This window comes from Neovison vison, chromosome X, assembly GCF_020171115.1.
Source record: "Neovison vison isolate M4711 chromosome X, ASM_NN_V1, whole genome shotgun sequence".
NCBI classification, from domain to species: Eukaryota; Metazoa; Chordata; class Mammalia; order Carnivora; family Mustelidae; genus Neogale; species Neogale vison.
In genome coordinates this window covers 65132328-65155167 of record NC_058105.1, presented here as the reverse complement: position 1 = coordinate 65155167, position 22840 = coordinate 65132328, and the positions used below count along the sequence as shown (strand labels likewise).

General features: G+C 36.4%; 1 protein-coding gene across 1 annotated transcript in view; it reads right to left on the bottom strand.

Moving 5' to 3' along the window:
- LOC122896596 (fibronectin type III domain containing protein 3C1-like) overlaps window positions 1–22840 on the bottom strand; it is a 110636-nt gene that overhangs the window by 20878 nt on the left and 66918 nt on the right. Inside the window, exons 7-22 of the mRNA XM_044234719.1 lie at window positions 21350–22267; window positions 20571–20623; window positions 20095–20237; window positions 17936–17995; window positions 17446–17584; window positions 16881–16934; window positions 16641–16762; window positions 16382–16556; window positions 14985–15071; window positions 14643–14781; window positions 13999–14067; window positions 13311–13429; window positions 13086–13191; window positions 12007–12098; window positions 11677–11790; window positions 9904–10053 (exon numbers count right to left, since the gene is read on the bottom strand). Coding sequence (XP_044090654.1) covers window positions 9904–10053; window positions 11677–11790; window positions 12007–12098; window positions 13086–13191; window positions 13311–13429; window positions 13999–14067; window positions 14643–14781; window positions 14985–15071; window positions 16382–16556; window positions 16641–16762; window positions 16881–16934; window positions 17446–17584; window positions 17936–17995; window positions 20095–20237; window positions 20571–20623; window positions 21350–22267 — 2540 coding nt within the window. The remainder of the gene's footprint in view (window positions 1–9903; window positions 10054–11676; window positions 11791–12006; window positions 12099–13085; window positions 13192–13310; window positions 13430–13998; window positions 14068–14642; window positions 14782–14984; window positions 15072–16381; window positions 16557–16640; window positions 16763–16880; window positions 16935–17445; window positions 17585–17935; window positions 17996–20094; window positions 20238–20570; window positions 20624–21349; window positions 22268–22840) is intronic.

Genomic DNA, 22840 nt, shown 5'->3' with positions numbered 1-22840 from the left:
GAGTATATCTCAGTTTTTCTTACCCATTTTATGTGGTTTTTCTCTCATTTTTCTGGTGTTTACAAGTCCCTCAGCTAATTTCTGGGTTCCTTTCAGAGGAAATTGTTCCATGTTTAACTGTGCTTTCAGTGTGTCTGTGGCAGATGAGTTCAGGAGTTACCATCTTGGACCAACCCCAATGTCACTTCTTCTCTGAAGTTCTAAGACTTCTTTTGTTATCATTTCCTTTTTTGTTTTTTTTTAAAAGAGTGCTTTCTATATCCAGTTTTTATTGGGAGTTTTACTGGTAACAAATTCTTAGCTTTCCTGTATCTGAGGAGGTCTTTATTTTCTTTTCATTTCTGAAGAATAATTTTACTGAATATAATGTGCAGTTGACAATTCCTTTCAGTACTTGAAAAATGTTGTGCCACTTATTTCTGGCCTCTATGGTCTCAAAAGTGATATATTTGTCTTTTGAGTTGATTTTTACCTATATAAGTGATGTACCATTTCTCTCTGGGTGATTTCAATATTTTTAAATTTGTTTTTTATTTTCAGAAGTTTAATTATGATGTATTTTGGTAGTGTAGATTTTTTATATTTGTCCTATTTTAGATTTTCTCAGTTCTTTAAATTGTTTGGTTTATGTTTTTCCCCAAATTGGGAAGTTTTTATCATTTCTTTGGACAATTTTTCATTTCCACTCTTTTTCTTCTCTCCTTCTGGGAATTTAATGATATGAACATTAGCTTGTCTGTTATTGTTCCATATGTCCCTGAAACTTTGTTCACCTTTTTCTTTTGAAATCATTTCTGTTACTTAATCTGTATTAAAATTTTATTAATTTGTCTTCAGGTTCACTGATTCTGTCTTATGTCATCACTCTACTATTGAACCCATCCAGGAGGGTTTTATTTTGTTTTTTTGTTATTTTGTTTATATTTGTTTATTGTATATTTCAGTTCTAGAATTTGCTTTTGGTTCTTTGATTTATAATTGAAACTTATGATTTATTATTATAAATTATAAATTGTGATAAATTGTTATCGATTATTTATAATTGAAACTTATGATTTATTACAAATGAATTGTTTTTGATTGTTTTCATCATTCATGTTCTGATTTCCATGGTCTTCATTATGACAAATGATTAGTTTGGACATTTTGAATATCATGTTATGAGGGTATGGATCATACATAATCATTATTGTAGTGACAGTATCTCTTAGAGGTATAGAGCAAAGATTGGATAGGGTAGAAGTTTATCTCCTGTCTACGCACTTTTGAAACTTTTCCAGCAGAAGTAGGCCAGCTATCTTCACCATATCACTGTCCCTTTGGGTCGAAACTCAGCTTGTCACTTGTCCCTGATGATATCATGAAGGGGTAAATGGAGAACTTGGAGGTGGAAGCTTAGTTCCCAGTTGCATCTTAATGACATCAGGAGAACAGAGTGGGGGAGTGGGGTACCAAGTAGCATAGCCTATCACCACCTAGATTTTCCTCTTTGATGCTGATTAGAGATGGAGGCTGAGCTTCTCAGTGGACCCTGCTGACAGCAAGTAAAGGAGGGACCTCAGTGTTGCCTAGACCCATTTCCCATGCCTTCATTCAGTCTCAGTGCTTTTAGGTGGAAATGTAGGTTAAACTTCTCACTGCGGGGGAGGAGTCCAAGATGGCAGAAGAGTAGGAGACCTTAATTTTGTCTGGTCCCAGGAATTCAGGTAGATAGCTATCAAACCATTCAGCACACCTGTGAACTCAACTGGAGACTGAAGAAAAGAATAGCTGCAACTCTACAAATAGACAAGCGACCATTTGCCACAAGATAGGAGGTGTGGAGAAGTGAATCTGAGGTGATATATGGGAAGATAGACCACAGGGGAAGGGAGCCTCCATCAGCTGGCTACCCGCAAGTGAGGGAGCAGAGCAGCACAAAATTGGAGCTTTTAGAAGTCTGCTCCAGTGAGGGACGTTGCTTAGGTAGCTAAGTGGGAGGTGGAACCCTCACCTGGAAGTGTGGTCTCAGGATCCTCAGGGTCACAGGAAGACCAGTGGTGCCTGAGTGTGACAAGACTCCCAGGTATTGTAGCAGGGAAGCTGGCCACAAAGAGTGAGCCAAGGAGTGGCCTCTCAGCTCAGGTTGCCATAAACTGTGATCTGTGGCACAGTCGGGCTACTGCTCTTCAAGCAGGGATCCCACAAGTGGCAGAACTGGGGAGAGTTCCCTTCCTCCCCTGGGAGGAGTAGTGCAGGAGTGTGCAGCAGGAATCTTCTGGGTTTGGGGACTCCAAACAGGGTCTTGTGCCAGAGATAGAAATGCACAGTCACAAGCCAGGTGAGCACTGTGTGCTGGAGACTAGGGAGCCTAGGAGTGACAGGAGTGATTGCTTTTCTCTGTTGACTCACAGAGGAGTGGGGCCTTGAGCTCTCAGCTCCTCCAGGGCCAGAGATTGGGAGGGTGCCATTTTCATTCTCATCCTCTAAAGTTGCATGGAAACCCTTCAGGGCACAAAAGCCCAAGATTTTGCTCCATGCACAGGGAGCAGATTACTTATCCTGGCCCCAGGCAAGTGTAATGCAATTACACCTGGGGTGAAGACATTTGAGAATCAACACAGCAGTCCCCTCCTCCAGAAGATGCATCGAGTCTGTGGAGTTTGTTACAGGCAGAGGTGGAAACAGATTGAACTGGAGGATCTGTTGATGGGTGTGCACCCCGACATTGTGGCTCTGGGCTGGAGATTCCTGCAGGGCCATGTTAGCTCTGACCCTCTAAAGAGAAGCAGAAAGATGGCAGGGAAAAAAAGCCATGCAGCCAATAGCTCACATTAAGCCCATCCCCCTTATAAGATGTGGGGCTACTCTACCCAGGCAAAGGCGCCTGAGAAGCCAAGTAGCAGGACCTTCCCCTAGAATACAGACTGGAAGAATAGGTGAATAAGTTTAAACTTCTTTCCCACAGGACAATAAAACTCCAGTGCCAGGGGAAAATAATATAGGCAACTCCAGGTGTTCCCTCATGACTCACTTATATTTAAGGCTAAAAATTTACATTCCTTTTTTAGTTTCTTATTCATTTTCTTTTCTTTTTTTTTAAATCCCTGCTCCTATTTCAAATAGCTTCATATTTCCCAACCTATGTTTTAAAGTCATTTTTAAACTTTCATTTTCTTTTTCACATACATGTTTTATAGATTTATACCCCATACTAGTCTGTTTTATCTTGAGATATATATAGCAAAGAAATCAGAAATTTAAATATAAAATATATATTATATATTAAATCAGATATATATAGATATGCATATCTATATATATATATCTGTAAAGAAATCAGAAATATATAGTGGGATATAGTGTCTTTTAACACACAGACCAAAACTCAAGCAGGAAAAGGCAGATCACCCTGCTGTGTCCACACTGAGAGGTTATAATCTCTCTCCCTGCCCCCCTCTTTTTTCCCCCTTGTTTCTTTCTTTTTCTTGTTTTGGATCATCTTGGCTTTGGTGGCATATCAGTGATAGATTTTGACCACTGGATTTTCTTCACAGGTGCATTTTGCTTGGGTCATGGTTGATATTTTGGACTCTGTATATTCCCTCAACCACCCCTCAACAGAATGTCTAGGAGGAGGAACTCCCAACAAAGAAAAGAACCAGAGACAATGTCCTCTGCCACAGAGCTAATGGATAAGGATATAAGCGAGATGTCAGAGATGGACTTCAGGGTAGCAATTATGAAGTCAATAGCTAGGTTTGAGAAAAGAACTAGTGACAATATAGACTCTCTAAGGGCAGAAATGAGATCTAATCAGACTGAACTTAAAAATGCTATGAATGAGATGCAGTCTAAACTGGATACTCTTTAACAGCCAGGGTAAATGAGGCAGAACAATGAATCAGTGATCTAGAAGATAAGCTGATAGAAAGGAAGGAAGCTGAGGAGGATAGGGATAGGCAGCTAGAAACCCATGAGAACAGACTTAGAGAGATCAATGATACCATGAAGCATTCCAAGGTTAGAATTATTGGGATTCCTGAGGGGTGGAGAGAGAGAGGACTAGAAGATATATTTTAGCAAATCATAGCTAAGAATTTCCCTAATCTGGGGAAGGAAACAAGCATTCATGTCCAAGAAGAAGAGAGGACCTCCTCCCAAGATCAATAAAAATAGACGAACACTCTGGCATATCATAGTGAAACTTGCAAATCTTATAGCCAGGGAAGCTATCCTGAGAGCAGTTAGGAGGAAAGGATTTCTTGAATATGGAGGGAGGAACACCAGAATAACATCAGACCTATCTGCAGAGACCTGGCAAGCAAGAAAGGGCTGGAAAGACATGATACTAAATGAGAAGAACATGCAGCCAAGGATACTTGATCCAGAAAGGCTGTCATTCAGAATGGAGGAAGAGATAAAGAGCTTCCAGGACTGGAAGAAACTGAAAGAATGTTACCGTCAAGCCAGCCCTTCAAGAAATAAGGGGGACTCTATAAAAGAAGAAAGACCCCAAGAGCAATATAGACCAGAAATTTAAAGAGAGAATCTATAGAAACAGGGACTTTATAGGCAATACGATGACACTAAATTAATATATTTCAGTAGTTAAGAATTAAAAAGATCATTAAACCTCTGGCTGGATTTACCCAAAAGTAAAGGGAAAGGGCCCAAATCAAAATCATGAATGAAATGGAAAAGATCATAACTAACACCAAGGAAATAGAAACAAATATTAGAAATTATTACCAGCAACTATATGCCAACAAATTAAGCAGTTTGGAAGAAATGGATGCCTTTCTGGAAACTTATAAACTACTAAGACTGAAACAGGAAGAAATAGACAATCTGAATGGACCAATAACCAGTAACAAAATTGAAGCAGTAATCAAAGACCTCCCCAAAAGCCATACTCCAGGGCCAGATGGCTGCCCAGGGGAATTCTACCAAACATTTAAGGAAATCATACCTATTCTACTGAAGCTGTTCCAAAAAAAATGGAAATAGAAGGAAAACTTCCAAACTTGTGCTATGAGGCCAGTATTACCTTGATCCCCAGCAGACAAAGATCCCATCAAAAAGGATGTTTACGTACTAATACCCATGATGAACACAGATTCCAAAATACACAAGATCCAACCAATAGGATCCAATGATATATTAAAAGGATTATTTTACATGACCAGGTGGGGTTTATTCCTGGGATATAAGGGTGGTTCAACATTTGCAAATCAGTCAATGTGATAGATCACATTAACAAAGAAGGGACAAGAATAAGTCAATCAGTGAAAGACAATTATCATCTGATTTCTTTGATATGAGGAATTTGATAGGCAGGGTAGGGGGTCATGGTGGGAAAGGAGGGAAAAATGAAACACTGATGTGATCGGGGAGGGAGACAAACCGTAAGAGACTCTTAATTTCAGGTAACAAACTGAGGGTTGCTGGGGGGTGGGAGGAGGGATAGGGTGTCTGGGTTATGGACATTGGGGAGGGTATATACTATGGTGAAAGGTGTGAATTGTGTATGCCTGATGATTCACAGACCTGTACCCCTGAAACAAATAATACATTATATGTTAATAAAAAAGGAGACAAGAACCTTATGATCCTATCAGTTGATGCAGAAAAAGCATTTGACAAAATACAACATCCTTTCCTGATTAAAACTTTTTGAAATATAGGGATAAGGGAACATACCTCCATATCATAAAAACTGTCTATGAAAAGCAGACAGTGAATATTATTCACAATGGGGAAAAAACCGAGAGCTTTTCCCTTAAGGTCAGAAACACAAAAGGGATGCCCACTCTCACCACTTTTGTTCAACATAGTACTAGAGGTCCTAGCCTCAGCAATAAAACAAAAAGAAATAAAAGGCATTCAAATTAGCAAAGAAGTCAAACTCTCTCTCTTCACAGATGACATGTTACTTTATGTGGAAAATGTGAACGACTACATCCCCAAGTTATTAGAACTGATAACAATTCAGCAACGTGGCAGGATACAAAATCAATGCACAGAAATCAGTTGCATTTCTACAAACTAACAATGTGAGTGAAGAGAGAGAAATTAAAGAATCAATTCCATTTACAATAGCACCCAAAACTATAACACATACCTAGGAATAAACCTAACCAAAGAGGTAAAGGATCTATACTCTAGAGACTACAGAACGCTTATGAAAGAAATTGAGGAAGACACAAAGAGATGGAAAAACATTCCATGCTCATGGATTGGAAGAGTAAACATTGTTAAAATGTCTATACTGCCCAGAGCAATCTATACATTCAATGAAATTCCTATAAAAATACTATCAACATTTTTCACAGAGGTGGAACAAGCAATCTTAAAATGAGGATGGAACCAGAAAAGACCCCTAATGGCCAGGGAATTGTTGAAAAAGAAAACCAAAGCTGGGGCATCACGGCATGACTTCAAGCTATATTACAAAGTTGTGATCATCAAGACAGCATGCTACTGGCACAAAAACAGACACGTGGATCAGTTGAACAGAATAGCGACCCCAGAAATCTAAACTTTGTAGTCACAGTCTTTGAAAAATCAAAAAAGAAGATCCCATGGAAAAAGGACAGTCTCTTCAATAAATGATGCTGGAAAAACTGGACAGCCCCGTGCAGAAGAATGAAACTGGACCATTCTCTTACACCATACACAAAAACAAATTCAAAATGAATGAAGACAGGAATCCATCAAAATCCTAGGGAGAACATAGACAGTAATCTCTTTGACACTGGCCACAGCAACCTCTTTCAAGACATATTTCTAAAGGCAAGGGAAACAAAAGCAAGAATGAACTTTTGGGACTTCATCAAGACAAAAAGCTTTTGCAGAGCAAAGGAAACAGTCAACGAAATTGAAAGACGAACCACGGAATGGGAGAAGATATTTGCAAGTGACTTTATAGATAAAGGGCTGGTATCCAAAATCTATAAAGAACTTCTTAAACTCAACACCCCAAAAGACAAATAATATAGTCAAGAAATGGGCAGAAGACATGAACAGACACTTCTCCAAAGAAGACATACAAATGGTAACAGACACATGAAAAAAAGTTCAACATCACTAGCCATCATGGAAATAAAAATCAAAACCACAGCGATATACCACCTTGCACCAGTTAGAATGGCAAAAAAATAATTAGACAGGAAACAACAGATGTTGGCAAGGATGTGGAGAAACCGGAACCCTATTACAACTGTTGATGGGAAAGCAAGCTGGTACAGCCACTCTGGAAAACAGTATGGAAGTTCCTCAAGATATTAAAAATAGAGGTAACCAATGACCCAGCAATTGCACTACTAGGTATTTACCCCAAAGATATAGATGTGGTGAAAGAAGGGGCACCTGCACCCCAGTGTGCATAGCAACAATGCCATGATGGCCAAACTGCGGGAGGAGCTGAGATGTCCTTCAACAGAGGAATGGATAAAGAAGATGTGGTTCTTATATACAATGGAATATTACTCAGCCATCAGGAAGGATGAATACCTACCATTTGCATTGATATGGATGGAACTGGAGGGGATTATGCTAAATGAAATAAGTCAAGCAGAGAAAGATAATTATCATATGGTTTCACTCATATATGGAACATAAGGAATAGCATGGAGGACCATAGGGGAAGGGAGGGGGAACTGAATGGGAAGAAATCAGAGAAGGAGACAAACCATGAGAGACTTGACTCCAGGAACCAAACACCAAACTGAGGGCTACTGAAGGGAGGAGGGGGTCAGGGGATTGGGTAACTGGGTGATGGGTATTAAGGACGGCACGTGTGGGCATGAGCACTGGGTGTTTTATATATATATATATATATATATATATATATATATATATATACGCTACTAGTGAATTGTTCAGCACAACATCAAAAATTAATGATGTACTATATGCTGACTAATTGAACATAATAATAAAAATATTGTACGTCAATTAAACTATACTTCAATTAAAAAAAATAAACTTCTCATTGAGCTTCACTGACACAGGGGTAGGAAGGAAGTAGAGTGCTAACTAGCCTGAATCACACCATCTTGGCCAATCTATTGCTGCTGGGTGAGGGTGGAAGTTGAGTTTGCTAACACTAACACTTCAGGGGAATTAGAGTGTTGCTTCCTGTTTCCATCTAAGAGGTGTGGAAGATCATAAGGTCCCTGCTTGGCCATACTAACACCGGTTGGCAGGGGATGGGAGCAGAGCACTGCCTGATTTTGCCAGGCAGTGAATGGACGATTAACTCTGTGCTTGGCCCTGCTGGAACTGAAACCACTGGGTAGAGATACTGGAGCATGTTCCTTGCTTCTGGCATGGCTTGGATGGTTAGCTTCCTACTTGGCCTGTTGAAATTTCTGGGGTAGGGAATAGCTGGAATGTGTGTATTTTTTTATATTTTATTTATCTTTTTAAGAATTTATTTATTTGATACATAGAGACAGATATGATGAGAGAGGGAATACAAGCAGAGGGAGTGGGAGAGGGAGAAACAGGCTTCCCACCGAGAAGGAAGCCCAATGTGGGGCTTGATCCCAGGAGCCTGGGATCACAACCTGAGCCGAAGGCAGTTGCTTAACGACTGAGCCATCCAGGCACCCCTGTGTATGGTTTTTTATTTGAGATTTCAATTTCATTTGGCTGGTGTAAGGTGGACATTACTTAAGACATTTTCTGTGGTTAGGCTAGCATTTTCTCAGTCATTTTGTTGGTGGGATATAGGCTTTTTTTTTTAGGGTTTTTTTCCTGTCTCTGTTGGTTGTTCTGAAACAGAGGCTTCTCCCATACCCTTTTTGGGACAATATCAGGTGATAACAAAACCCAGTGGGGCTCATTACTGTGTTGTTTTTCATGTTGTGAGGTCTGTAGGATCTTTTTCTTTTTACATTTTTCTTTCTTTTCACAATTCATAGTCTAACTATGCTTGTTTGTTGTGTTATGATCCTTTTTTTTAAGTTGTATGAAGGAGGACCTGGGAGGTATGGTAACATTTCGTCTTGGCTGGATCACATTCCATTGATTTTTACCTCTCAAATATCTTTCAAATCCATTAATGTCTTAGCCTTCCCACTGTAGCATCTTTAATATTAATAAACTCACCTGTCCTTTGGACAATTGCAGTGGCCTTCTCACAAATATATATTGTCATTTTTTTTAGATACCCAAAAAAGTTGACAAAAGATTTTTAAAAAAATTACTTCCAATGATGAAAGCCAATCTGGAAGATGGAGCTTGTATTTTCCATATTAGGGCTTCTACAATTCAATGGCTTTAGTTTATAGGGACAACGTATCAAATCATTCCAAATTTGGATTGACTACCCAAATCTTAAAGTTGTGTGTCTTAAAATTATAGTAGTTCAGAGGAGGAAGAGATCATTTCCAGCTAAGGTTTTATGAGACAAGATAGGCAATGGTTAAGGTATGAACAGATTTACAAGGCATACTTGGGGTGGTGGTAGAATAGTCTTGTTTGTTTGAAATATTTTTCTGAAGTTTTTCCCAATTGATGATAATTATCACATTGAGTGCTTTTTAATTTTACGTATTAACAAGTCACTAGATTAGATATTTTGATGTGGTAGGACTGAGTGAAGGTGCCAGAGTCAGTGTTTTAAACAAGCATTTCAGGTGATTGTAAAGTTCAAGGTAAATTAGGAAACAGAACTGTGGAAAAAATAATGGCAGACCAGGGTGGAATAAAAAGTAGGTTCCTGAGTATGTGGGGCTTTATATGCTAGGTGAAGAAGCTCAGAATGATGTTGCTGAACATGAGAAATATTTAACATTTGGAAGTCTGTGACTTCCTTCCATTTATTACCCTGGAATTGGTGCCAGTATTATGTATGTAGATAGTATAGGTTAATAACTGTTGTCTTATTTACATTGGAGTAACTGTTAGGTTTACCTGAACTCTGCAAAAATATGTAGTTGCAGGAATGAGACTTCTAACTTCATAGCTTAGACAAGGGCCAGTATAAATCAAGTGCATTGATTCTTCACTTTGTCCCCACTCAAGTCTGTATTCAGTGATTTCAGCACCATTACACACAGGAACCTAAAAGATGCAACAAACGCAGAAATTGAGTTCTTCCTATAAATTGTCATTGTTCTAAATATTGTGGAGAGTTACAACATAATTTTTTCAATATCAAAACCCATAATCTATTAAATGGTACGAGACAAGTGTAGAAATAATTAAACACAAGACAGAGCACTATAGCTAACATTAAAAGGCTCAAATAAAATTAAGAGAAAGGATTGGCTAATCCCACATATTTGATAAATTCCTATTTTTAATTTGTTAAAATTATTCACAAATGGATTACTTAAAAAAACAAACTTAGATGTATTAATGTTGCTTAATATGACTATTGATTAGTAGGATCAAATGCGAATTCCAGTATTCCCTGGATTTTGTACAGTGCTGTAATCAGACTTGTCATTTATTATTATCAAACTAAAGCTTTTGTGTCAATGCTAAAGTACCCGCTACTAGATTCTGGGAAGAATGGAAGAAAAATTCAAAGATATGTAGGTGGCTTAATAACTAGGCCTTTTTTTGTTTTTGTTTTTTGAGCTTATTTAAATTGGGAGCTATTCGCATGGATGCAAAACATTTTTAAAACTTCACTATCTCATAGTCACATTTTTAATGTGTCATATTGTAGAGTTACATGTAAACAAACAGTACCAGAGATTTCCCAATGAAGCTTTAAAAAAATACCAAGTTCTATAAATTGATTTAATTTTATTATCTCTTATTTTGGTTTTAAAAATTAAATTAGTTCTCTAATGATCACTTATTTGGTTTTCCACATTTATTAATCTCTATAAATAAAGAGTCTGGAAAGCAGGATTACCATAGTTTTAGCCATTTATTTATTTGTATTTTATTTATACTTATTTATTAATTTTTAAAAATATTTGTTTATTCGACAGAGAGAGAGAGCAAGAGAAGGAACAGAAGTGGGGGCAGGGAGAGGGAGAAGCAGGCTTACTGCTGAGCAGGGAACCCAATGTGGGGCTTGATCCCAGGACCCTGAGATCATGACCTGAGCTGAAGGCAGATGCTTAACGACTGAGCCACCCAGGGGCCCCTCGTTTTTCTTTTTTAAGATTTTATTTACTTATATATTTTAGAGAGCAGGTAAAAGCAGGGGTGGGGGTGGATGGGGGAATCTCAAGAAGATTCTATGCTGAGGATGGAGACTGATGTAGGACTTGATCTCAAGACCTGAGATCATAACTTGAGCCAAAACTGAGTCAGACCCTCAATCGATTGAGCCACTCAGGTACCCCTAGTCTTAGCCTTTATTTCTTTTTTTCTTTAAATATTTTATTTATTTATTTGTCAGAGAGAGAGAGAGGTAGAGGGAGAAGCAGGCTCCTCACTGAGTGAGGAGCTTGATGTAGAACGCAAACCCAGGACCCTGGGATCATGACCTGATCCAAAGGCAGACACTTAACTGACTGAGCCACCCAGGTGTCTCTTGCCTTACCCTTTCCAATAGTACCAGTATCAGGTGTTATGTGTGTTCTAGAACCATGGTCCAAGATTTATGGAGCATTAATCTAAACTCTGACTCCTTAGGGAATTGTAAACTTTCAAGAAACAATACTAAATCAATTACTGTGCTCTTATATAAACAAAATTAATAAAAATAAATTGATAACATACCACCCAACTAATAACAACACAGGTTGGACCCTTGCAGGTTAGTACAGGTATACCACATTGAGAAGGAGGGCTTGGGACTGGTGCAGTTTCACACTTCAGTGGATGAGATCCCAACTACAAATAAACATAAACAAACAAATAAGAAAACACAAAACTACTGTGCAGTTATGGTCACTCCCCATCCTGACAGGAAATAGAAGCATATATTCATCCAAAGTGAAATGAACCATGAATGGATCATCTGAACAATATAACTTTCCCAACACTATTAACTACTTTTAACCAGAAACTGGATTCTTCAGAAATTAATTTACTCACTATGCATCTCACTTTGGAACTAGGGTTTCCTTGTTTGTCATCTTGGTTATCTTCTGCCTTTTTGGCATATGCAGGTGCTTCAGAGTTTTCATTAGGATGATTATCTACAAAAATGTGCAGAATAAACTTTAAAAATTTGCAAATAATTTTAAGGATGGTCCTTTAAAATAATACAAAATAATTTCAGGAGACACAATGTCAAAACACTTAATAAAGTAACAGAAAACTCATATTAATTTGTGTCAATTAACTTTAAAAAAAAAGATTGTATTTATTTATTTATTTGACAGAGCGAGAGATACAAGCAGGTAGAGCAGCAGAGGGAGAGAGAGAAGCAGGCTCCCCACTGAGCAGGGAGCCCAACACGGGACTCCATCCCAGGACCCCAGGACCATGACCTGGGCCGAAGGCAGCCGTCCAACCGACTGAGCCACTCAGATTCCCCTGCCAATTAACTTTTAAATTTGTTTCGACATTTAAAACATTTATGACAATATGGATGGACCTAGAGGGTATTTACTAAGTGTTGTGAATCAGAGAAATACCGTATGATTTCACTTATACGTGGAATCTAAAAAACAAACCAAACATACAAAATAGCCCCCCCAAAACAAACAAACAAACAAACAAAAAACCCCTAGGCTTTTAAATACAGAGAACAAATTGGTGGCTGCCAGGGGAGATGTGGGTGGAGGGATGGGCAGAATAGATAAAGGGAATTAAGAGGTACAAACTTTTAGTTATAAAATAAGTAAGTCATGGAGATGAAAAGTACAGCATTGGACTATAATCATTAATATTGTAATAACATTGTGTGGTGATAGATGGTGATTACACCTATTGTGATGAGCATGACTAATGCATAGAATTATTGAATCAATATGTTGTTCACCTGAAACTAGTATAACACTGAATGTTAATTATACTTCAAAAATTATTGTGATTTCAATTACCAAATAAGAGTTTTTCTAAATATTATTTGATTTTATAGTAAAAATTGCACTTACTCTCCCTTAATAACATTAGTTAATTAAAATCAGAGGTTACAAGAAATTTAGGTGAAGTCCTTCAAATCATACAAGATGCCTCACCACATTTGATGTTGGTTTCTTTGGTCTTTGCTTCACCATTCAAGGGTGGAGGATGGCAAGATGCAGGAGAAAGTGTAGGTGTTTGAATAGTCAATATATCTGAGGGCTAAGAGAAATACAAAATACCTTATGATTATATTAAATACAATTTCAGGTTTTTAAAACATTTAGTAATATAGATCATTTCAATCTGCAATTTAAGCACTTCCCTCTCTGTTTCCTCACCTGGCTTTGACCTATAGGTGAAGTACAAAAGACTCTCAGTTTATATGTAGTACCAGGTTGCAGGTGATTATATAGAAATTCCTTTGTGGTTCCATTGTAGATTATGTTCCAGGAATTCTCTGAAGGGATAAAAGCAAATTTATCTAATTTATCTACATGTAGCTTGTAAATTTTATGGGTCACATTATTTTCTCATGTATAGTCTAAGAAATAAGCATTTTGGGAAATTAACTGTGTCCCAGTTACCTATTTACAATAGTTAAATTATTGTATTCCTTACAGAACTAGCCATAAAAAAATAAAAGATCAGTAAATAAACATAAAATGCTACTAAAAAATGAGAAATCCAAGTAAGTCCTGGATTAGTTTATAGTATTGTACCAATGCCAATTTCCTGGTTTTGATAATTGTACTATGGTAATGTAAGATATTAATTTTAAAAGAAACTGAGTGAAGGTTATATACAGGAATTCTCTACACTATATTTGACAACTCTGGATAAGCCTAAAACTATTTCAAAATAAAAACTTTAAAAAATCATGATGCACAGGTGTTGTATGGAAGTGTTGAATCACTATATTGTACACCTGAAACTAATATTACACTGCATGTTAACTAACTGGAATTTCAATTAAAACTTTTTAAAAACCTTATAATTTAACTTTGAAAAAAATTCATGATGTCTTACCATCTGAATTTTCACTAACTTCTAAACTGTAACTTGAAATGTATGTCCCACCATTATCTTTGGGTGGTTCTGAAAAAGAGAAATAAAATTAAAATTATTCTTAAATAAACTTAAAAGTCTTTCACTGGAATGTTATCTTGTAAATTAAATTTTTTATGGAGAAAAAATACAAACATGAAACTTAATAGGAGATTAATAGTAGACATGAGCCAAGTAAGATTTTTAAGTTCTTGGAAGAGACTAAAATGTTAGGTATTTGTCTACTTGAAGTAGATTTTGCCAGTTTAGAGGCAAAATGATTTATAAAAACAAAACTTCTTGTCAAGTCGGCATTTATCATTGATGTGTCTTTTAAATTGTGGCCTCTATATTAGATATAATCTTACTTGGAATAACCATAACTTTTGAGGGCTCATATAAAATTTAGTGATTTTTTCATGTGTGAATTAATGAGATAGCAATAGAAAACTCAATAGAGAACTATAAAAATGCGGTTTACAACTGAACTCATTTATATGGTGAAATATTTCAAATGCACATAATTTAAGAGAATATTTTATAAAGCTGAGGGCAATTAGAGGAAGATTTCTTCTCAACAGTTAATATTAAGACAGAAAATGTACATTTTAAATAAAAAAAATTACCCCATCCAATTTTTACTCTGTTTGCATAGATTTTTCCCTTTATATATGGTGTTTTAGGGGATCCAGGCTTATCTGGATAGGTAGTATATTTTACTTCTCCACTGGGGTTACTCCTTCCTTCCAGATTGTAGACAAAGATCTGTTTGAGTAAAAGAGAATATCTTGGTTGACCACTGGGAATAAATATGTGATTTGAAAACATGCATAGTTTGCAAATAATATTATAAAACCAGTTATCGGAAGATTTCTGAGAACTGAATGTAAAAATCATTTTTCATCTCCAGGAAGAATATAATTTTATATTAAAAATATGATACAAATTTATAAATTATAGCCACATACCCTAAACTTGTATGTAGTACTTCTCTGAAGATTTCTTATAGTGCATGAGAGGTCTTCTCCATTATATTTAGGTTTAAAACCCAACCCCTGGAAATGAAAGACAATGAATTTAGGAATTAGGCTTAGATTCAAGTTCCAGCTTCAGCTTATTTTCCATCTGGGTGGTCCTGAGCTAGTCCCTTAGTCTCTCTGATCCTTAGTTTCTCCATTAACAGTCTGAGGGGTTTGAAGTGGCGGGGGGGGGGTGGGAGGTTGGGGTACCAGGTGGTGGGTATTATAGAGGGCACAGCTTGCATGGAGCACTGGGTGTGGTGAAAAAATAATGAATACTGTTTTTCTGAAAATAAATAAATTGGGAAAAAAATGGAGATGCTTTCTACTTTAAAGGGCTCCTTTTTTAAAAGAATGTAATGAGATAATGTAGATGAAGGCACTTAGCATATTAATTATACAGAACTCTTCCTAAATGTTAGTTGCTTTATATAAAATGTGATAAAATATAAATAACATAAAATGTACAGCTGCCTTTTAAGTCGTGTAGCCCATTTAGTATAGACTTGTGTTAGTATAGACAGTTTGTCCACCCACTTCAGGAATCCAGGGAGATGAGGAAAGGGTTTGGCCTGTTAGCAGTGTGCAGAGAATCTGTGTGACCATGTAAGGTCATCTGGGATAGGCCCAAAGTTGAAGAACTAACATACGTCACCATGTATCTATTGTGTTGTTATGGCTGCTGCTGCTTTTAGCTAATCTTCTAGTATTTAAGTACGTTCAGAACTTCCTGTACTGGCTTACCTAACCTTGGCTCAGCATTGGTCCCATCTAGAACACAGAGACGGGAATCATGCAGTTTGATTGAATAGAAATTAGCTTAATGATAAGGGAAAAAGGAGGAAGTCTGAGAAATAAATTCTTAACTGTAGAGAACAAAATGATGGTTCCCAGAAGGGAGGTGGGTAGGGGGATGGGTGAAATAGGTGATGGTGATTAAGGAGTACACTTGTGATGAGCACTGGGTGTTATATTTAAGTGTTGAGTCACTAAATTGTACACCTGAAACTAATATCACACTGTTAGCTAACTGAAATTAACTAATTTATTTATTTAAAGGATTTTATTCATTTGTTAGAGAGAGAGAACACAAGCAGGGAGAGTGGCAGGCAGAGGAGAAGCGGGCTCAGTAGCCTGATGCTGGACTTCATCCCAGGACCCTGGGATCATGACCTGAGCAGGAGGCAGATGCTTAACCAACTGAGCCACCCAGGTATCCCAACTAATTGGAATTTAAATAAAAACTTAAAAAAAGAAATTAAATCTAAAAATTTTCAGTATGAGATGCATGTAAAATGTACCTAAAACTGAAGTTGAAGATTAAAGCATGTGAAAAGAAAACTTACAGATCCTGCTTCTTCCATTTCTAGTACATAAGTAAGACTGTCATTTGGATTTGGGTTAGGTGGGGCACACCATTCTAGTGACAAATTACAGATTCCTGCTTCTTTTAGCTTAGGAGGTGGAGGTGTTGGAGGCATAGTTCCTGATGTATGAAAGACTGCTATTTCACTGAAATCACTGAAAAATAAATTAATATGGAAAAGTTATTTTCAGGTTCTTGTTAAAGTATAGACTTTTAAATATTGCAATAATTCAATGTACCTCAATCCAAAGTTATTTTTGGCAGCTAGTCTGAATGAATATTTTGTGGAAGCATTCAATTTAAGGATCTTGTGCTGTTTCATGGTACCCATATAGCAACTTTTGAAGCCTTCACTTTTGCCCTTAGTAATAGATGAAAAAATGTTAGAATATTATAAAATGCTGCAAATATAAAAATTCATCATAATATTATTAATAACCATTTATAAACAAGTGCCTTTAAGAAATAACATGGTTTACCTCATCCCATTCCAAAAGGAAGCTGTTTATTTTGGAACCATTATCATTGGAGCCCTAAATATGTCAGAAAGATAAAATTATGATGTTCTGTTTTTATACCGTATATGTACATACATACTATATAATTAAAGTGATTGAAATTATTGTAAAATTAATCTTACATTTTGTTTTAAAGCAACCCAGATTTAAAAGTTAAAATGCATTTTTTACAGTCTATAAGACATATCCAAATTCTATGTCTTGTTTTGTTTTTGAAGTTTTATGTAATAAAGAAAGTTAATACTTAATTAAGAGGCAGATTTGTTGGTAACTACAATTATAAATAAATTTAGGTTATAGAAGTTGTCACTTAAACTTTTACTAATTGAAATTATGATAGACATTTCTCAGTTTACTTGATGCTTGATATAAATAGAAGAGAAAGATGATTATGGAAAAAGGAAAAGTGCTAGAGAAATAGGTCAATTGAGGCATGCATAATTTCATATTTAAAATTTAGGAGAAAGTAGAAAGCATGTTTTTAAATTAAGACATGTTCGGGAGACTTTGGCAGTAAAATACTTACTTTCCACTGTAAATTCAGGCTGCTCTTGGATCGGTTAATTAATCTGGGTGCAAGTGGAGGGTCTGGTTCACAACCTGGAGTTGTGAAGCTAACCACTTCAGACATATTTCTATGTGCTGAGCTTCTTATGGTCGTAATTCTAAAAATGTAATGAGAGTTGTTGTAAGCTTTCAAATATTTATCCTTACATGTACTAAATTGGATACTTGAATTCCCCGATACATATTAGGAGCTAATAATAAAAAACTTTCTAATAGAGCCAAGTAGGATTGTTACATGTAATGGCTCCCAAATCACCCTCTCACCAGTACTAAGTGAAAGAAAGTGAACTAATGGATTTGGAGAGGACTGTTTTGAAGCATAAAGGATGGGCCATTCTGTTGGCAAGTAGCAATGCTGACTGTAGAAATCATAAGTAGTAAACTGATACAGACTGGGGAGTCTGCCTGGCTGCAGGGTGGGTAGGGGTTGTGTAAGATGGAGTTCTTACCTTATGAAATAGGCCATGGATGGTTGTAGATCAAGTAGAGTAAATATAACTCCATCACCACTGTGAACATAATATTTCTTTATAAATGATCTTACAAGTATTTAATAGCTAACAGTCCTAATCTTACATATTCAAGTGACAAAGAAGCACAATTTTCCTTGAAATTTAGATAATTTTAGCCCATTTTATACGAATGTCAAAAGGTGATACTAATACTTCAAATTCTTGGGGAACCTGAGTGAGTCAGTTGGTTAAGTGACTGCCTGTGGCTCAGGTCATGATCCTGGGGTCCTGACATCAAGCCCGCATCAGGTTCCCTGTTCCATGGGGAGTCTGCTTCTCCCTATCTCTCTCTGTCCTTCCCCCTGCTCATTCTCTCTCTCAAATAAATAAATAAATAAAAATTTTTAAAAATTATTAAAAAATACCCCAAATTCTTCATTTGCATGTGAAATTACTATGGCTTTATGAAGTGAAATTTTATAATTTTCCCACTGCAACTTCTTCACACTGTAATAATACAGATTTGTCTTTAATTAGCTTATTTTTTAAAATTTATTTTTTATTTTCAGCATAACAGTGTTCATTATTTTTGCACCACACCCAGTGCTCCATGCAATCCGTGCCCTCTATAATATCTACCACCTGGTACCCCGACCTCCCACCCCCTGCCCCTTCAAAACCCTCAGATTGTTTTTCAGAGTCCATAGTCTCTCATGGTTCATCTCCCCTTCCAATTTTCCCCAACTCCCTTCTCCTCTTTATCTCCCCATGTCCTCCATGCTATTTGTTATGCTCCACAAATAATTAGCTTATTTAAAAGTGTTGATATGAAAAGCCTCAAAGACACTGCATCATGCAATTTATTCATTCAATTACAAAAGAAAATCTTTCTGGGGAGAGTACTTATTTGCTACATTGGATCAAGTGGCTGGGCTTCCACATCTATGTCTTTCTGAAACTGTCACAGGTGCCGAGGTGTACTCTACCAACTCAAAAGTGTTCTTGCAGGCTCTACCCCAGATATAGTCTCCAAAAAAGTTAAAAGTTACTATTTTTAAGCAAAGGCTAATACGTCTAAGCAAAGAACACTCAAAGTGATAGGGTGATTATAGTATTTTAATAAAAAACAAAAATATTTATGAAATACATAACACCAGAAAAAGACCACCATGAAACCTTAAGCAAAACTTAATTTTATAAGTAGCTTTTCTTACATTTTACATCTTCCCATCCCTCTACCCAATATAGAAGATTGTGTATTATAATTCTTAAATTTGAAATCTCTAGTTGCTAATTATAAAGGAAATAAAACTTTACATAATAATTACATTTAAAATTTCACTTTGAGCCTCCGAGTAAAGATGAGAAATTCTAGTAAACGAAATTTAAAGTGCATTTTAAAAGTGCTGTAGAGACAGCTCCAGACCTCTGACTTATTTCTTGCATAATTGTTTGGTGGGCAAAGGAATTTGTTTTTCCTCACTTGGGATTTCCTTTATCCTGTGCCTCTGTTTTTTCTTAGATTATATGTCCTCATTCAGTTGAAAAGCTGTTTGTTCAGAGTGGTTGGGTATGCTCTTGCTGTGTCATCCACTGTATCTTTCCTAGTCCTGATTGCATCTCTCTCTCTTTTTTTTTCCCCCTGGTTGTATCTTTTGAACACATACCTAAGCTCATCCTGCTGCTATCATAGCTCCACCTTATAACTAGCTTCTATAATGAAATTTCCAGGAAAGTCTATCTTAAATCCAATTGCAACATAAATACCTCACTTGTGTAGCCTACCATAAAGTGAAAAATTTTTCCCCCTAAAATGACCTAAGTGAAAAAAGAAAAGGGAGAATTGGAGGGAACATTTTCTTCCCTGAGTTAAACTTGTCAAATAGGAAAGCTGTAAACTGAAGAGAATGGACCAGTTGATATTTAAGATCCTTCTTAGCACTAACATACTTATGAGTCAATGAATTTCAAGGACTGACCTGGCAACCACCCACCATTCATAAAACCATTTTAGTATAAAATTGTATTCAAAGCTTAGAAAAAATTGCAGAAAAAATTCTTTAGAATTCAGCATAGGTATAAGTTGAGGTCTATACATTTAGATAGCATATTTGGATTGAATTATGAGAAATGAGAAAGATTAAAAAGAGACTCACACATATACATTTTTATATTTTCCATTTTTACCACTATTAGATATTGCCAGTTCAAATGTCACAGGAGATTTGGTGTGATCACATTTCTCAGAACAATGTAGTTTCCATGAAATAGTAGCAGATCTTGTTTGAATATCAGAAACCTAAAATACATAACAAAAATTAAAGTAGGGTGTTTAAAAAATATAATCTGTAACTTATGATATAATATTTCCCTCAGACATTTCGATGCTAAATATATTGTTCTCTTCATATTAGGTGCTTAAATACTGTGATTAAACAATGTTATTAATATTATATTTAATAATAACATTCTGAATCTTTATGTGTTGAATAGCTAATGGAGATTATGAAATTTTAACCAAAAAAGGCTTCAAATTAAAACTTTACTAGAGAAAAATATCAGTGAACTTGCATATTTTAGAATGAAAAAGTAAATTAAAAGGAATAATTAAATATTCACTTTAGTTACTTACTACAGGTTTCTCAATGGTGAAACAGCATGACTTTCCATGTTCTGTTATGCAGTCTAAAAGGAAACACCCCAAAATAAAATATTACATTGGTAAAGACAAAAGAAAGAAGTTAGATGTCTATTATCCCACTGCAAATACGTCATCACCAGGAGAGCTACTAAACATCTAGTAGCAATTTACATTAAAATTTTAAAAGAAGAGAGCAGTCTAAAGTGTATGTTATTAAACAAACTCTAACAAAAGACAGAGTCCACACTTTAAATGAAATAATGTGAATTCATTAGGACTGAAGAATAACTTGCAATGTTTCAGTGGCAGACAACTAGAAAAGAATTATGTGGTGTACACATAAGATACATGACACATTTTGTATGAGGATGGTCATTTCTCCATGATTTAAAAAGGCATCCCAACTGTGGTTTCATTAAGAGTTTAGATTTAGGGGGGGCACCTGGGTGGCTCAGTGGGTTAAGCCGGTGCCTTCGTCTCAGGTCAAGATCTCAGGGTCCTGGGATCGAGTCCCGCATCGGGCTCTCTGCTCAGCAGGGAGCCTGCTTCCATCTCTCTCTCTCTCTCTGCCTGCCTCTCTGCCTACTTGTGATCTCTCTCTCTATCAAATAAATAAATAAAATCTTTAAAAAAAAGAGTTTAGATTTAGGGGTATAAAGAGGATAAGAGGAAATGGAAACAAAACGGCACTTAAATATTTAATATACACTGAGATTCCTAAACATTAGGATGTTTATTCATTGGCGACAAAGCCAAACTCCTGACCTTACCTTTTTCTGCAGCATTTGGTAATGCGATCTTGCTTTGTTTTCCACCTGGTTTCTGCTTGATGTCTCCACTTTCTGTAGCACTCCATTTCTTTCCATGACTAGTCTCAAAATGAACACTGGCAGTGCTGGAATTGCTGGCAGCATTGAGAGCACCATCAATAGTAGAAGTGCTGGGAGCACTTTCAGAGATGGGAGTGTTGGGAGCATGGTCAGAAATGGAAGAACTCGGAGTGCTGTCAATAGGTGATGGTCTGGGAGTACTGTCAGAAATGGAAGTATTGGGGACATAATTAGTGCTGGAAGGGCCTGAAACACTATCAGTGGTGGAAGGAAGAGCATTGTCTGTGGTGGAAGTACTAGGGATATGGTCAGTGGAAGAATTGCTGGGAGTATTATCAGCAATATGAGTGCTTGGAGAGTTGTCAACAGTGTAAGTACTGGGAGTATTGTCAGCAATGTAAATGTTCTGAGCACTGGTCACGGTGTAGGTACATGGAGCATTGTCCATGGTATAAGTGCTCAAATTATTTTCAACAGTGTTGGTGCTTGAAGTATTTTCCACAGTGTAGGTACATGGAACATTATCCACAGTGTAAGTGTTTGTAGTGTTGTCTACAGTGTAGGTACCTGATGCACTGTCAACAGTGTGGGTGTGTTGAGCATTCTCCACAGTGTAGGTGCTCAAGGTATTGTCAACAGTGTAGGTACTTGGAGCATAGTCCACAGTGTAAGTGTTTGGAGTAGGAGGCATACTGGAAAAATCATTGGTTTTGTTCATAGGCAAAGAGGTGTTAACTATATAGCTAGTCTTGTGTCCTCCAAGTTGGCCTTCTCTCATTTTTTTCTTCATATGTTCTCCCATGTTAACAGCCCTTTCATCAGACTGGTTATAATTTGTTCTTCCATGGGAATAAATTTCTAAAAGAGACAATGGAGTACTGCTTAATAATTATAATAATTACATATCTCAAGCTCTTTTAAATCTTTTCTTCAAACCAAAATAAGCACGATAAGCAATGTTTTATTTTAAAAAATTTTCCCTTTTTGCTTTAATACAGATATTAGGTCTGTATTTTTGTAATGTATTGATATGTACAGAAAGAAAAACATGAGCAGATATTGTTTTCCTAGGGAATAACTCCACTTACAAATTTTAATGTCCTAAGATGATTATATTGTTGACCCTTCAGTGTCATTTATATTCCCACTGTGTGGCATTAATAATCAAAATGCTCTTTTATAATTTTCCAATATGATTTTATAGACCCAACCAGTAAAAATAAATATCACAAGTCAATGTCATATCAAAGTACAAAAATATATAGAAAATTATGTTTAAACACAAACCAGTACTCGTTTTTATTAATCCTAATATACATGCATGAAATGAAATAATTCATGGAAATTTTACTACTTTCTACTTTTTTCATTTTAATAATTTCCCAAAGCTCTTAATTTTAACAAACTCAAAATATTTCCTGTTTAAGAAAA